This window comes from Haematobia irritans, chromosome 2 (genome assembly GCF_050003625.1).
Source record: "Haematobia irritans isolate KBUSLIRL chromosome 2, ASM5000362v1, whole genome shotgun sequence".
In the NCBI taxonomy this organism is placed as follows: domain Eukaryota; kingdom Metazoa; phylum Arthropoda; class Insecta; order Diptera; family Muscidae; genus Haematobia; species Haematobia irritans.
In genome coordinates, this window is record NC_134398.1 from 87,089,511 (window position 1) to 87,105,386 (window position 15,876).

Consider the following 15,876-nt stretch of genomic DNA (forward strand, 5'->3'; position numbering starts at 1 on the left):
TGTCGTTATAATTAAGTGATTTGACTTAAAAATGGGTATCATAACATGAAAGAACATATTTTTGGACTAAGGTCAACTTGACTTTAATAATTCAGAAAAATTCTTTAAAATTAATGAAACTGTCTTTAAATTTGTTGCATTTTTGCATCTTGACTACAAGGCAAAAATCATTAAAAAATAGCATAATTTCTACTGGAAGTCTTGTTTTTAACGGACATTTTATAGCATATGAAAAAAAGCTGAAAAAGCGAAAAATTGAAATGTGCTTCGTAGAGTCAAGTACACAAAACCCCATTTAAAAGAGAATTGTGTCTTAAAAGCATCCTTACATGTATTCTCCGCTTCTTTGGTTCGGAATCAATATCAAAATTGTTAAAGTGGAGACACAATCTTTGGAACCGGACATGCTTTTTGTTCAGTGTATAGTGCCTTTTCGTTAGTTTTTATGAAGATCCCTTTAATTGCCTTTGTTTGAATATTTTGACTTACTCGTCCTACGTTCCGATTTGTTTTGACGAAACAAAAAAATTGTGCCCGTAATGCGCAAATGATAAACAAAACTCATGATCTTTTTTTCAAATATATTTTATCTTGGTTCCGAATGAATTTTCTCTCCGAATACTCATTTTAATATTTTACTTTAGCATATCACAATTTTTGGCGAAGTCTTATATCAGAACATATATATGTTTACCCATAATATGTAAATTTATACTTGTTTATATTCACACGTAGTATTTTTCCTATATTTAATGAAATTTTCTTTGTGTATATATATTTAAAATGCGCTAATTGGTTACTTTCATTATTTTACTTCCAGCATACACTTTGTCTCTCTTTGTAAACACATATATGTTTATGGGCTATTTCTAAATTAATATATGTTTGAATCCAAGCATATTATATTTACAAACATTTTATGACCCAAACATAATATGTTCTAACATATTAACATATATGTCCCAAACATATTATGCTAGTTTATGAACATTATATGTTTGCACTCAAAAAAATTGTGTTTAAAAATTTGAGTTCCAAACATATAATGTTTATACCCAAACATATGAAAATCAGTCTTTTTCGTCCGTGTAGATTTTGTAAAAGTCTATCAAATTCTGTCCAAATCGAGTGATATTTAAATGTATGTATTTGGGACAAACCAAATACACATTTGACGGATGTGATATGGTATCGAAAATTTAGATCTACAAAGTGGTGCAGGGTATAATATAGTCGGCCTCGCCCGACTTTAGACATTCCTTACTTGTTTTTAATTTAATTTTTACTACAAAAAAATTCCACATTCGTAGTAAGATTTTTATGTTGCCTACGTATTTTTTATAATATAATCAACGATGCATTAACTAACGTGTTGGAAATTTGTTTAAGGAAAACTTTTGTCTCGTTCTCAACGGATAATTAAGTTTTTTTAGGTTGATGAGCCTTTGACTCTTGATCGGTTAGGAGAGCCTAATTTTTGAAGATACTTCCCAGCAAAAACTCCTATTACCACACGCAAAGAAAAAAAAAACGTTTGGAAAACGTGTACCGAAAACGTTTTTCTTTTGTTAGAGTTTTTTGAATTGCTTCGAAAATTTTAAACTTTTATCACCAAAAAAATTCGTTTGTTACAAAATTTTTATTTTTTCAATTAAAACGTTATTTTTGAAACAACAACACAGTCCATTTCGTTTATATCAAACACTGTTCTTTTCTGACTTTAGGTCTTTAATTAGACACATTTTACAGTTCAAAATTTAATATAGTACAATGTAATGTTGAACATTTTTTCGGAATCTTCCGAACATATCTGGAATATATGTAAAAAACAAAAAAAAAAATTTTGGTCAAAGCAGGGTCGAACCCACGACCCTTAGCATGCAAGTCGGACGTAGCAACAACTGCTCCACGGTGCCCAACTAAATGTTAGTTTCTGTTAAATAAACTTTTTTTATTCGGTTCTTGGGCGCCGCAAGCTATGCTATATAAATATAACAGGTACATAGCTCAGTGGTTAGTGTGTTGGCTTACAAAGTGCATGGTCCGCGGTTCGATTCTCCGTCCAGGCGAAAGGTAAAATAATTTTAAAAATTTATAAAATCGTATAATTTCTTCTACATTGTTTGTATTACAGAAAAAGGTGCTAAGAACTAAAAAACTTCGTGGAAGTGAGAAAGAAAGATATGAGGGAAAATGTAATTAGCAAGAAAACAATGTTTTTTTTTTGAGTTAGTCTTTATGAATTTGTTTTTACATCCTGGAAAAGAATAAACGTTTATCACAAAAAGTATATACTTTTCTTCCAAATACACTTCGTTACAGCGAAAAGCAAATGCGAAACGAACTTTGTTTGTTTGGGAGGAAAGAATTATTTTTTGGGAGGAAAGAATTATTTTTTTGCGTGCAGGTATGAGTACAAGTATGCCTGCGCCAAATTGGTAACATCTTCCTCGTACATATATCAGTAGCAATACTTTTACACGGGCATGACATTAATAGAAGGTTAGGTTAGGTTCGGTTATGTGGCAGCCCGATGTATCAGGCTCACTTAGACTATTCAGTCCATTGTGATACCACAGTGGTGAACTTCTCTCTTATCACTGAGTGCTGCCCGATTCCATGTTAAGCTCAATGACAAGGGACCTCCTTTTTATAGCCGAGTCCGAACGGCGTTCCACATTCCAGTGAAACCACTTAGAGAAGTTTTGAAACCCTCAGAAATGTCACCAGCATTACTGAGGTGGGATAATCCACCGCTGAAAAACTTTTTGGTGTTCGGTCGTAGCAGGAATCGAACCAACGACCTTGTGTATGCAAGGCGGGCATGCTAACCATTGCACCACGGTGGCTCCCGACATTAATAGAAATAATCACCTTTTGCCTACACAGGTAAGTTATTATTTTTAAAACCCAGGTAATACTGCAAGTAGTAATTTTTTGATTACCGGTATTACTGAAAGAATCACTAGTTTTTTGCTAGGTTATTAAACCCAATTAGATCTCATTTCAAAGGAGCTTTCTTTTATGGTATGTAAAGACACCCATTTAAAGCCCATTCGCTTAACATTAGTGAAGATACAAAACGTCAACGAACTTGAAGGCGATCTCATTAATTTTGAAGAATTTTTCAGAATAATTAAAGGCAATTTGACCTTAGTCAAACAAAATTTTCTTTCATGTAAAGATACCCAGTCTTAAGTCGAAACACTTAACTATAAGGACAAAAATACTCCATTGAAAAGTTTATCGACTTTTGTACAAGGAAAAAAACTTTAATTCAGAGAAATGCGTCCGTCTGCTATGCTAAGAAAAAATTCGCATTCGTATTTTATGGACATGGAATCTTTGGCCTCACGACAATATTTTTTTTATGTGTGAGTGGGATTAAACGAAAATATGTCGTGCGTTAGCGTGAGTGAAAATCAAATACAGTTCGTGAATGTGCATGAGTAAATTTTCTTCGAAATCACGCTCACGATTAAATGATCACTTACGATAAAAAACATCACACTCCCGAACATATTCACGTTCATGATTAATTTTAGTTTTCTAGTTTTTAATGGTTCGTCGTGAGTTATGAAAATGTTTCTTACTCATGAGTAATTACAGCGAGTCATGAGATTTTTCGTGAATCATAAATTACGTGAATTGTAGTGAATCCTGTGTGTGCGTGAGTCTTTAAACTGTGCGTAAATTTCTACCCACATGTCGTACGTGAGCGTGCATAAAATTACATTCACGCGCACACCACTATTTTCAAGTACATCACTCCAGTATATTGCCTCTGACAATCGATTTAGTAGTTATTTATACTACCCAATAAAAAAATTGGAAGTTATTCTACAAACGTTTCTTTCTAAGAGCATCCCGGGATCCTCCATTAATTTTTTTTCCACTTCCAGTGATTTTCTTTTTGACCAGTCTTAGAAAATACGCTGGAAAACTAAATGTCGCAAAATAGAATAGAAAATCAAAAAGAAATTAAAAAATTTACGCCGAAAAAAAAAAAAACAAAATAAAAACGCTGCACCGTATAAAAAAAATCTCTTGAAAAATATTTGGTAAAAAAATTTACAACTGGTGAGATTTGAACCTGTGTTATTCATTTGTTCATTCATACTAATAACGAAAAGTTCCGTAAGTAGTTAGAATGTTATGCCTTGTTGTCATATTACAACAAAATCAAAACTCTAAATTTGATACACTGAAAAAACAGTGAAACCGCCAGGAAGAAACATTTTGTTTACTTCAAAAAAATTTAAATTATTTTTGGAAAATTTTAACTAAACAGTATAACAAGCGCTGGCATCACGCCGATATTACAAAAATAAGTAAATATTTTTCGACAAATTCAAGAAAATTTATTAGACGTAAATAATTTTTTTTCACTTGTTAAAGAAAATGTTGTAGTTTGAAGGAAAACAAGTATATACGGCCGTAAGATGGGCCACGCCGAATCTTATGTACCCTCCACCATGGATTGCGTAGGAACTTCTACGAAAGAATGTAATCCACAATCGAATTACTTGGGTTGTGGTATCTTAAAACTTCTTAACATCGTTTTCTACATTGTGAGTTAGTCCATACGTGCTATAAAGGGTGATACGGTCAAAATGTGGTCGAAAATATATAAACTTGACGTATTTCTTTCAATTTTGCATTTAAAAAACTGAACACCCCTCATTTTAAAGGTGTGTGTGTGTATAATGTTGCTCCTATTTTGATTTTAGAATTCACTCTTCAGTTGTCAAAATGCCGTCCAAGCAAGAAGAGCAGCGTATCAAATTTTTGCTCGCGCATCGCGAAAATCCGAGCTACTCGCACGCAAAGCTGGCAAAATCGCTAAACGTTGCCAAATCAACCGTTACAACCGTTAAAGTGTTTGGGGAACGTTTGTCGACAGCCAGAAAGTCTGGATCGGGGGGAAATCGTAAACCGGAAGCCGCTGAGACGACAAAGAGAGTTGCCGGTAGTTTCAAGCGAAACCCTAACCTCTCTCTCCGAGATGCCGCAAATAAGCTGGGTGTATCGTCTACAACCGTGCATCGAGCCAAAAAAACGAGCCGGACTATCGACTTACATGAAGGTAGTGACTCCAAATCGCGATGATAAACAAAATACGACGGCCAAAGCGCGATCCCGGACGATGCTGACGAAGTTTGACTGCGTGGTAATGGACGACGAAACCTACGTCAAAGCCGACTACAAGCAGCTTCCGGGACAGGAGTTTTATACGGCGAAAGGAAGGGGAAAGGTAGCAGATATTTTCAAGCACATAAAACTGTCAAAGTTCGCAAAGAAATATCTGGTTTGGCAAGCCATCTGTACCTGTGGCTTGAAAAGCAGCATTTTCATAGCTTCCGGGACTGTCAACCAAGAAATTTACGTGAAAGAGTGTTTGAATAAACGTCTGCTGCCTTTCCTGAAGAAACACGGTTGTTCCGTACTGTTTTGGCCGGATTTGGCATCTTGCCATTACGGTAAAAAGGCCATGGAGTGATACGCCGCCAACAACGTGCAGGTCAAGGACAAGAGCACTCCCAACACGCCAGAGCCCAATTGAGAAATACAGGGCTATTGTCAAGCGGAACCTAAAGAAGACCAAAAAAGCTGCTAAGGACGAGCAGAAGTTCAAGGCAAACTGGCTTTCTGCGGCGAAGAAGGCGGACAAGGTGGCTGTACAAAATCTGATGGCAGGTGTCAAGCGTGAGGCCCGGCAATTCGGATTTGGAAAAGCGAAAGCCTAACTGAATATTTGTCCTGAATTTTATACTAAACTTGAAAAAGAAATTTAATTTATTTTTTAAATAAACGATTTCACCGATTTACACGCGATTTCCCTTGACCAAATTTTGACCGTATCACCCTTTATATTAGACAAAAAAGTTATGTATAGGTAATTCTACAAATAATTACGAATTGATATGGACTTTTTGCACATACGTAGAGAGCCAGAATTGAAATATGGGGGTCGCTTATGTGGGGGCTTATTACAATTATGAACTTGATATGGACCAATTTTTGTGTTATTGGGGATCGATTTATCTGAGGGCTATATATAACTATAGACCGATATGGACCTAGTTAGGCACGGTTGTTAACGGCCATACCGAATCGAATGAAATTTGCTTCTCTTAGAGGCCCCGCAAGCTAAATCTGGGGATCGGTTTATATGAGGGCTATATATAATTATGGACTTATATGAACCAATTCCTGCATGGTTGTTGGATACAATAAACTAACACCACGTACCAAATTTGATGAAATTTGCTTCTCCTAGAGGATTCGCAAGCCAAATTTGGGGGTCCGTTTATATGGGGGCTATACGTAAAAGTGGACCGATATGGCCCATTTGCAATACCATCTGACATACATCAATAACAACTACTTGTGCCAAGTTTCAAGTCGATAGCTTGTTTCGTTCGAAAGTTAGCGTGATTTCAACAGACGGACGGACGGACGGACATGCTCAGATCGACTCAGAATTTCACCACGACCCAGAATATATACACTTTATGGGGTCTTAGAGCAATATTTCGATGTGTTACAAACGGAATGACAAAGTTAATATACTTCCGTCCTATGGTGGAGGCTATAAAAATTGGAGTTCAAAATTGCAAGAATGTCTTTAATGACATATGAAGTTCATGATGGACGCTTTTGTAGTAAAATTTACAAATTTGAAGAAATAATTAACTATTTTATGAGAAATACGAATTTAGTAAATCTTTTTGCTTAACTTGTGTATAATTTTCCCCGTTTTTTAGTCCAATTATCCAACGTACACAAAAAATTATTGGAGTAAAGGAAACTTTCTTCAAACATAATAATTGTATGAACTAAAATATAGTTAAATTGGCTTTAGTGAAATAGGGAGTTCACTTTTTATGAGTGTATTTATTACTGTCATGCGATAATAAAGACTTTCAGATGTCAGTTTTTTTAGTACATACGTCCAGAAATTGTTATTCGCAAAGCCTGACAACACGCATTTATTCTGCACACTCAAAAAAAAAGTGAACTCTCTATTTCACTAAAGCCATATTAACTTTATATTAGTTCATAGAATCATTATGTTTGGAAAAAGTTTATTTTAGTCAAATAATTTTTTGCGTATGTTAGTTAAATGAACTAAAAAACGGGAAAAAGTTATACACAAATAAAGCATAAAGATTTCCTAATTTCGTATTTCTTACAAAATAGTTCATTATTTCTTTAAATTTGTAAATTTTACCAAAAATGTGTCCATCGTGAACTTCGTATGTCACTAAAGACATTCTTGCAATTTTGAACTCCAAGATTTCTCTTAAAACTACAAAATTTTCTTTAACTACTGAAAAAATTTAGTTATGTCTAATAAATTTTCTTGAATTTGTCGAAAAATATTTACTTATTTTTGCCATATCGGAGTGATGCCAGCGCTTGTAATACCGTTTAGTTAAAATTTTCTAAAAAACTTCCAAATTTTCTAAAATTAATCGAAGGTTATCTTTCCTGGTGGGTTCACTGTTTTTTCAGAGCATTGTTACTTTAACACGTGTTGTAATTTTTCAAATTGTCACGGACTATGCTTAAGGCGAAGTGAAAATATATTACAAATATTTATGATATGGAAATCAAAGATGATGTTAAGTACTTTAATTACCAAAAAATAAAAAGCGATAAGGTTTATGTTATGTGAAATAATAGTACCGTTTTATAACCTAAAATTTAAATGAATCACAATTTTTTGTAAAATTAAATGAAATTTAACTAGCAAATTCCATCTTGGGTTTAAAACAGAATGATTCTCTAACATCTCATATTTTAATAACCGTTTTAACCCTCTGTTTTTATTTGCTTTAAAGAAAAATCCCGTTTTCATTTTGGGCTATTTTCGTTTCAAAATCCGGGATTTCCTCTCTATTTGGTTGAATGCACACCGAAAAAAAGACAAATGTCACATCATATTAAGTATCCCAGCAAAAAAGCGTCGCCAAAAAAGTGGTGCAAAATTGGCGAAGAAGCGATGAATTTAACATGGGTGTGTCATAGGACGGATGTCCACCATTTCAACAGCCATTGCACAGAATTTGCATCACTTATGTGTGTGATGCGAATTCAGTGTTTTGGATGTGAATTAAGAAATTATGTGATATTTTGAAAAATAAATAAATTTTAAAATTTTAAATGATTTTTAATGCACTCTAATGCTTTTCTGTAACGTTTGACATCAAATATTTGAAAAAACTCGCAATATTTATAGAATGGATGTAGCTTTTTTTCATCAAAATTTAAATAATTTGTACCATTTTATTAATTCTTACTCTATTTTTAACATATTTAAAACAAAATAGTTTAAAATTTCTTATTAAAAACATGAAAAAAGCGAAATATAAACAAGTATATACGGCCGTAATTTCGGCCAGGCCGAAGCTTATGTACCCTCCACCATGGATTGCAAAGAAACTTCTACGAAAGACTGTGATCCATAATCGAATTAGTTGGGTTGCGGTAACACTTGCCGAAAGCAAGGTATTTAAGATACCTCTCAATTTTCCATAGAAATAAAATTTTGACAAAATATTCTGTAGAAATAAAAGTTTGACAAAATTTTCTATAGAAATAAAATTTTGACATTTTCTACACTGTTAGAAAAATATGTTTTTCATATGTTCCGATATAAACAAAATGTGTTTCGGGCACAATTTTAAAACACAATATATTTAAGTGCAAACATATAATGTTCCTAAACTAACAGTAAATGTTTGGGACATCTATGTTAATATGTTAGAATATATTATGTTTGGGGCATGAATGTTTCATAAAAATCATATGTGTGAATGCAAACATATATAAATTTACAAATTTCGACTAAATATACATATGTTGTGATATGTTGTGATATCAACATAACACAGCGAAAGAATCAAAAGAGAACAATTTCTGTGAAACCGCTTGTATGTTGTTTCGGAAAACTGTTTTATGATAAGGCCAAAAATTTGATATGCTTAAGTCTAAATATTATTTAATTTGAATAAAGAGAATAGACATTCGGAACCAAGAGAATAGACATTTGAAAAAAAACAGCATATGTTTTCGCCTTGAGAGCAGCATTTTATGTATGTGTGGACATGTGTTTTGTTTATCATTTTGGCATATGGGCACAATTTTTTTCTTGGTTCGTTAAAAGAAATCAGGGGTCTTCATAAAAATAACGAAAGGGCACTATACTCTTTTTAGAGTTGGGACAATAAAATGAAATAAGGAGGAAATAGTGAAAAATTACACAGTAAAACGTATAAAAACAAAGTTTAGTTCCTCTTTATTAATAAGTAGTCCACGAGGAGTTGACGAACACCTTCAAATATAAAAGCGGGCATTAAGTTCGAGTTTTGCAGCTAAAACAATTTAAAAAGTTTATTTTCTTTAAAATGAATTATTAAAGAAAAATGAAAGGCATTTTAGAGCGATGGTGTTAAATGCTAGTAAAAAACTGTTCACGCCTAAATAAATTTATGTTTATATTATAAAATTATTTATGTATGTTTATACTCGACTCCACATTTTTCTTTTGTTAGAGTTTTTGAATTCCTTCCAAATTTTAAAGTTTTGTACCTGTTTTTGTTACAAAATTGTTATTTTTGCAATAAAAAAATAATATTTTATACAAAAATCATTCAATTTCGTTTATATCATGCACTGTTACTGACTATAAATCTTTAATAACCCACATTTCGAAGTTTCATTATAAAAATTTAATATAGTATAAATATAAATGTGTAAATTAAAAAAAAAGTGTTCGGTCGGAGCAGGGATTGAACCCACGACCCTTTGCATGCAAGGCAGACATGCTAACCACTGCTCCACGTGGCAAACAAATGTATGTTTCTGTTAAATAATGTTATGTTTGCATGGGCTCGGGGGCGCTGCAAACTATGCTATATAAATGTAACTTATAACGATAATTATCTAATGGTGACTATAACAGCTACGTAGCCCAGTGGATAGTGTGTTGGCTTACTAACTGTATGGTCCTCGGTTCGATTCTCCGTGCAGGCGAAAGGCAAAATTTAAAAAATTTATAAAAGTGAATAATTTCTTCAACATTATTTGTATTACAGAAAAAGGTGCCAAGAACTAAAATATTTCGTGGAAGTGAAAATTACGAGTATGTTAGGGAATGAGCACAATCGTCTTTGGGAAAAATTCTTCCAAGCATATAATATTTTTGGGCTCAAAATGCTTCCAAACATATAATATGTTCACATAAAACAAACATATTAACGTTTCGGCAGTATCGAATAATATATGTGCTTCCTGCAAAATATGTTTGGAACATATGTTAAAGAAGCGATTTTTTTGAGGGTGTATAGAAATAACATTTTCACAAAATTTTCTATAGTAATAAAATTTTGTTGTTGTTTGATAGTTGACCTTTAAACTGTTAATTATATTTGTTTAGTTCGGCTTGAGGTCATATGAATAAAAACAGATGTTGTTGGTTTTGTTGAGTTGTATTTTTATTTAAAATTATCCAATATTTCGAAAAATCTCCGATGTTCGTCTTCAGGGAAATTTCTTTAAACAAATAAGAGAAAACATTTTACACATTAAATGAAAGTAGTACACACTGTCTCCCACCATGCAGGTCGGTCCAAAAATGGATTAGTCTGAAAGGTTTTGTCCTTTTGTACCGATGTCTAGAACATATTGTGGTGATCAGAACAACGGCTTAAACGCTATGGTTTTTGATCAAAAAATGACGTCGCCAGACCAGTCGGACCGAAAAAGTTTTTCAAATTGTATAAATTAGATTATTGTAATAAAAATTAAATTTTTAGAATGATAAAAATTAGATGTGAAATTGGCGAAAAAAGAAGGAAACAAACGACAATTAATTTAATTTTAAATGTGTATTTGCGGTTCATAAGAGTTGTAAAATTTTTGTGAAATTTGATATCTAAAGGATAACTAAATATCTAACCTCTCTCTCTCCTCTATTTCCCAACAGATGTATGGCATGAAGGAAATAATCAGAAACTTTTACCTGGTGAGAAGACCACCGCCCAAGTAACTGCATTGCGTCCCGCTCAAGCATATCACTTCCGCCTTTATGCGGAAAATCATTTGGGCACTAGTGCTCCCAGTGATATTTTGCTGCTACAAACCGATGCCGAGGCGCCCAGCGGGAGGCCGCAAGATGTATCTGCCGAACCATTGGGACCACAACAATTGCTAATCACTTGGCGTCCCCCAGAGAGGGACACGTGGAATGGAGAACTCTTGGGATACACAATAGCATATCAAAAGCATGGTTCGGCCGATAATTTCCAGAATTTCACCAAAGTCAGTAGTCTTGGTGGTGAAGGTCTTAATGATTTCCGTTTGACGGGTCTGGAAAAGTACACCCAATATGCTGTCACCGTCTCGGCATTTAACGTCAAAGGCGATGGCCCACCCAGTGAAGTGGCTTTGGGTCATACCCTTGAGGATGCTCCCTCAGCTCCACCACAAGGTGTCACTTGCATCGCATTGACAGCGCAAAATATCCAAATATCATGGCAGTCGCCCCCAAAGGAGAACCACCACGGTGTTATACAGGGCTACAAAGTACTCTATGAGCCTGGTAACTTTGATTCGGAATATGGAAGTAGGGAGACGAAAATAACGTCGGCTTTAAGTACCGTCCTCCATGGTCTACAGCCCTTCACCAATTATAGTGTCCAGGTATTGGCATTTACACGTGCTGGGGAAGGAGTTGTTAGCCAAACCGTGTCCTGTACCACCGAAGAGGCAGTTCCCGATGCCCCCGAGAGGGTCAAGTCAGTGGTAAATTCGGAATCATCTGTTATAATCAGTTGGCTGCCACCAAGACGCCCCAATGGAATTGTTACCAAGTACAATGTTTATATCCGTATCTTGGACAAAGGTCAAGAATTAAAGATCCTAAAAGAGGTCTTACCAGCACAAAACCGTCACTTCGAGGCAAAAGATCTATCAACGCGGGAGACATATGAATCGTGGGTTACGGCCTCCACAAGAGTCGGTCAAGGACCCAGTACACCAGTCATTAAACTTATACCTAGTGCATCAGTACCTGCGGCCATAATATCTTTTAGCCAAACTCTAAGTGTCAGTTGGAGAGTTGATATGAAGTTGCCGTGCTTATTTGTCGGTTCTCCAAATCCCAATGCAGAATGGAAGGTATTGAATGCCCGATCCAAGAAGCATTTCCGCCTGGAGGTGAGCAACGACAACACCCTTACCCTGCGAAGCATACAAAGAACCCATGAAGGAAACTATTCGTGTATGGTTAGAAATGCCATCGGATCCGACCACATTGTTTATCAACTGTTCGTCCAAGGTAAGTTTAAAATACAGAGTAGATTTAGCCAACACGTTTTTGTTTTTTAAAATGTTTCCAAGCATATAATATTTTTTTTGGCTCAAAGTGCTTGGCTCAAAATGTTTACATAAAACAATAATCATAATGTTTCTGCAATATACACGAATATATGTGCTTCCATAAAACTATGTTTGGAACATATGTTAGAGAGGCGACTTTTTCTTCTTTTGAGGATGTAGACATGACCATCATCAGCTGAGTCGGCTAGCCCTGAATGTACATTAACAATTTGGTTCTAACCTTCATGAAATTTGGTCTTTTTCACGCGTTATTCTTGAGGGACACATTGGCACACTTCAAGAAATGCCCCAATAAAACCATGCCAATCTCTACGACAAGAGGGCATGTTAATTATTTTATAATGACTTATAACTCTTTCATAATGGAAAAGTTTTCACCAAAATAGGCCAATTAACAAACATATAATTATTTCAATGCGAAAATAGTCGAGACATTGTTCCATGCCATATATACATGTAGAAAACATCTGGAAAATGTTTAGTATTTGTGTGATAAACAAGTGAAATTGTATTAAAAAAGACATTTCTCTATTTATACACTGGTAGAAAAGTGTTTCGTACTTCGTTGATTATTTTTCGTTAATACTACGAAATTTTTCGTTATAACATAAGAACGAAAGTGATCGTTAATACAATGAAATCAGTCGTTAAAAGACAATGTTGTGTTTTGGTTTTTCGTTATATTAATGAACCATGTTTCGTTAATATTACGAATATTAACTTTGTAATTTTTTCAAGAATTAGAATAAAAAATTTTCCAAGATGAAATTATTATAAACATTTGCACATACACTGGTAGAAAAAGTTTCGTTATATTAATGAAATGTGTCATTAAAATTGAGCCAATGAAACAAATTCATTGATATAACGAAATTTTTCATTATTATAACGAATTTTTTGTTAGTCAACGAAACGTTTCGTACTATTAACGAACATTTTCATTGTCCTAATGAAAATGTTCCGTTGTATCAATGAACAATTTTCGTTGGCTCAATTTCAATGAAATTTTCTTTGTGTGTAGAGAGTAACTTCTGGAAACTTTTAGCCCTTAAAACAGTCGTTTTATATACTCCGAATCTGGAATTGAAAATTTCATTTATAAAACGAAAGCGATCGTTAGGTTAGGTTATGTGGCAGCCCGATGTATCGGGCTCACTTAGACTATTCAGTCCATTGTGATACCACAGTGGTGAACTTCTCTCTTATCACTGAGTGCTGCCCGATTCCATGTTAAGCTCAATGACAAGGGACCTCCTTTTTATAGCCGAGTCCGAACGGCGTTCCACGGCAATAAGCACATGTTTGCGTGTGCATCTTGAAAAACAAACGGTAAAAAGTTCAACTGAAAACTTTTCTTAACAACATTTACGTTCTTTTCGCTGCAGAGTACACAGGCTCATTACAGTTTTTGTGAATAATGAACATATGAGGTGGCTAAGTTAAATTGGTGTTTTTTATACCCTCCATCATAGGATGGGGGTATATTAACTTTGTCATTCCGTTTGTAACACATCGAAATATTGCTCTAAGACCCCATAAAGTATATATTTTCTGGGTCGTGGTGAAATTCTGAGTCGATCTAAGCATGTCCGTCCGTCCGTCTGTTGAAATCACGCTAACTTCCGAACGAAACAAGCTATCGATTTGAAACTTGGCACAAGTAGTTGTTATCGATGTAGGTCGGATGGTATTGAAAATGGGCCATATCGGTCCACGTTTACGTATAGCCCCCATATAAAGGGATCTTCAGATTTGGCTTGTGGAGCCTCTAACAGAAGCATATTTTATCCGATCCGGCTGAAATTTGGTATATGGTGTTGGTATATGGTCTCTAACAACCATGCAAAAATTGGTCCACATCGGTCCATAATTATATATAGCCCCCATATAAACCGATCCCCAGATTGCGAAGTCTCCAAGAGAAGCAAATTTCATCCAATCCGGTTGTAATTTGGAACAAGGTGTTAGTATATGATCTTTAACAACCGTGGCAGAATTGCTCCATATCGGTCCATAATTATATATAGCCCCCATATGAAACGTTCTCCAGATTTGACCTCCGGAGCCTCTTGGAGGAGCAAAATTCATCCGATCCGGTTCAAATTAGGAACGTGGTGTTAGTATATGGTCGCTAACAACCATACCAAAATTGGTCCAATCACACAAAAATTGGTCCATATCGGTTCATAATCATGGTTGCCACTAGAGCCAAAAATAATCTACCAAAATTTTATTTCTATAGAAAATTTTGTCAAAATTTTATTTCTAGAGAAAATTTTGTTAAAATTTTATTCGGTTCATAATAAAATTTTCATCATTGTCAGAATTTTATTTCTATAGAAAATTTTTTCAAAATTTTATTTCTATAGAAAATTTTGTTCAAATTTTATTCGGTTCATAATCATGGTTACCACTCGAGCCAAAACTAATCTACCAAGATTTTATTTCTATAGAAAATTTTGTCAAAAGTTTATTTCTATAGAAAATTTTGTTAAAATTTTATTTCTGTAGAAATTTTTGTCAAAATTTTCTTTATATAGAAAATTTTGTCAACATTTTTATTTCTATAGAAAATTTTGTTTAAATTTTATTTCTGTAGAAAATTTTGTAAAAATTGTATGTCTACTTTGTCAAACTGAATTATATACGTATTGGATCGATCTTTTTTGATTTAATATATACCACGTATGGACTTACATACAATTTAGAAGATGGTGTTAGGAGGTTTTAAGATACCTTGCCATCGGCAAGCGTTACAGCAACTTAAGTAATTCAATTCTGGATGGCAGTGTTTAGAAGAAGTTTCTACGCAATCCATGATGGAGGGTACATAAGCTTCGGCCTGGCCGAACTTACGGCCGTATATACTTGTTGTTTATTCGCAAGAAATTTAGTGTAATTTTTTAGTATTTAGTAAAAATGCCCCGGGGAAGTGAACTTTCAGGTGAAGAAGGCGGAACAATTACCGTAATGAACCTCGGTTTCAAAAACATTGGATAAATGGACACGGCGATACGATTATCATTTTTTGGTCTTAGAAATAAGAGGCTTTTTTCTTAAGTGAAAGTCACAATATATGATTATTTAATTACTTAATTTATCAATAAATATTATTTCCTATTGTATATAAATCATATTTCAAAGACCTTAACATAAAATAATACACTACCAATAACTACACTGAAATGAAATAATTGGTTGGGTTTCATTAATATAACGTTTGTGTTCATTTATAATACGTTCGCTTTCATTCATACAATGAAAAAACTGGGTTCATATAATGAATGATTTTCATTCATACAACGTATAAGCTGCATTCATACAATGAATAAATTTCATTCATACAACGAAAAGGCTACGTAACAGCAACGTAATTATTCGTTAATACTATGAAATGTAATAATACGTAATAATAAACTTTTTCTACCAGTGTAGCATTTTGTTGCATTTAATCCTGACTACACTCAA

General features: G+C 34.1%; 1 protein-coding gene across 1 annotated transcript in view; it reads left to right on the forward strand.

The window, feature by feature from the left end:
* The window catches only part of LOC142225701 (cell adhesion molecule Dscam2-like), a 288,289-nt gene that overhangs the window by 209,356 nt on the left and 63,057 nt on the right, over nucleotides 1–15,876 (forward strand). Inside the window, 1 exon segment of the mRNA XM_075295544.1 lies at nucleotides 10,994–12,346. Coding sequence (XP_075151659.1) covers nucleotides 10,994–12,346 — 1,353 coding nt within the window.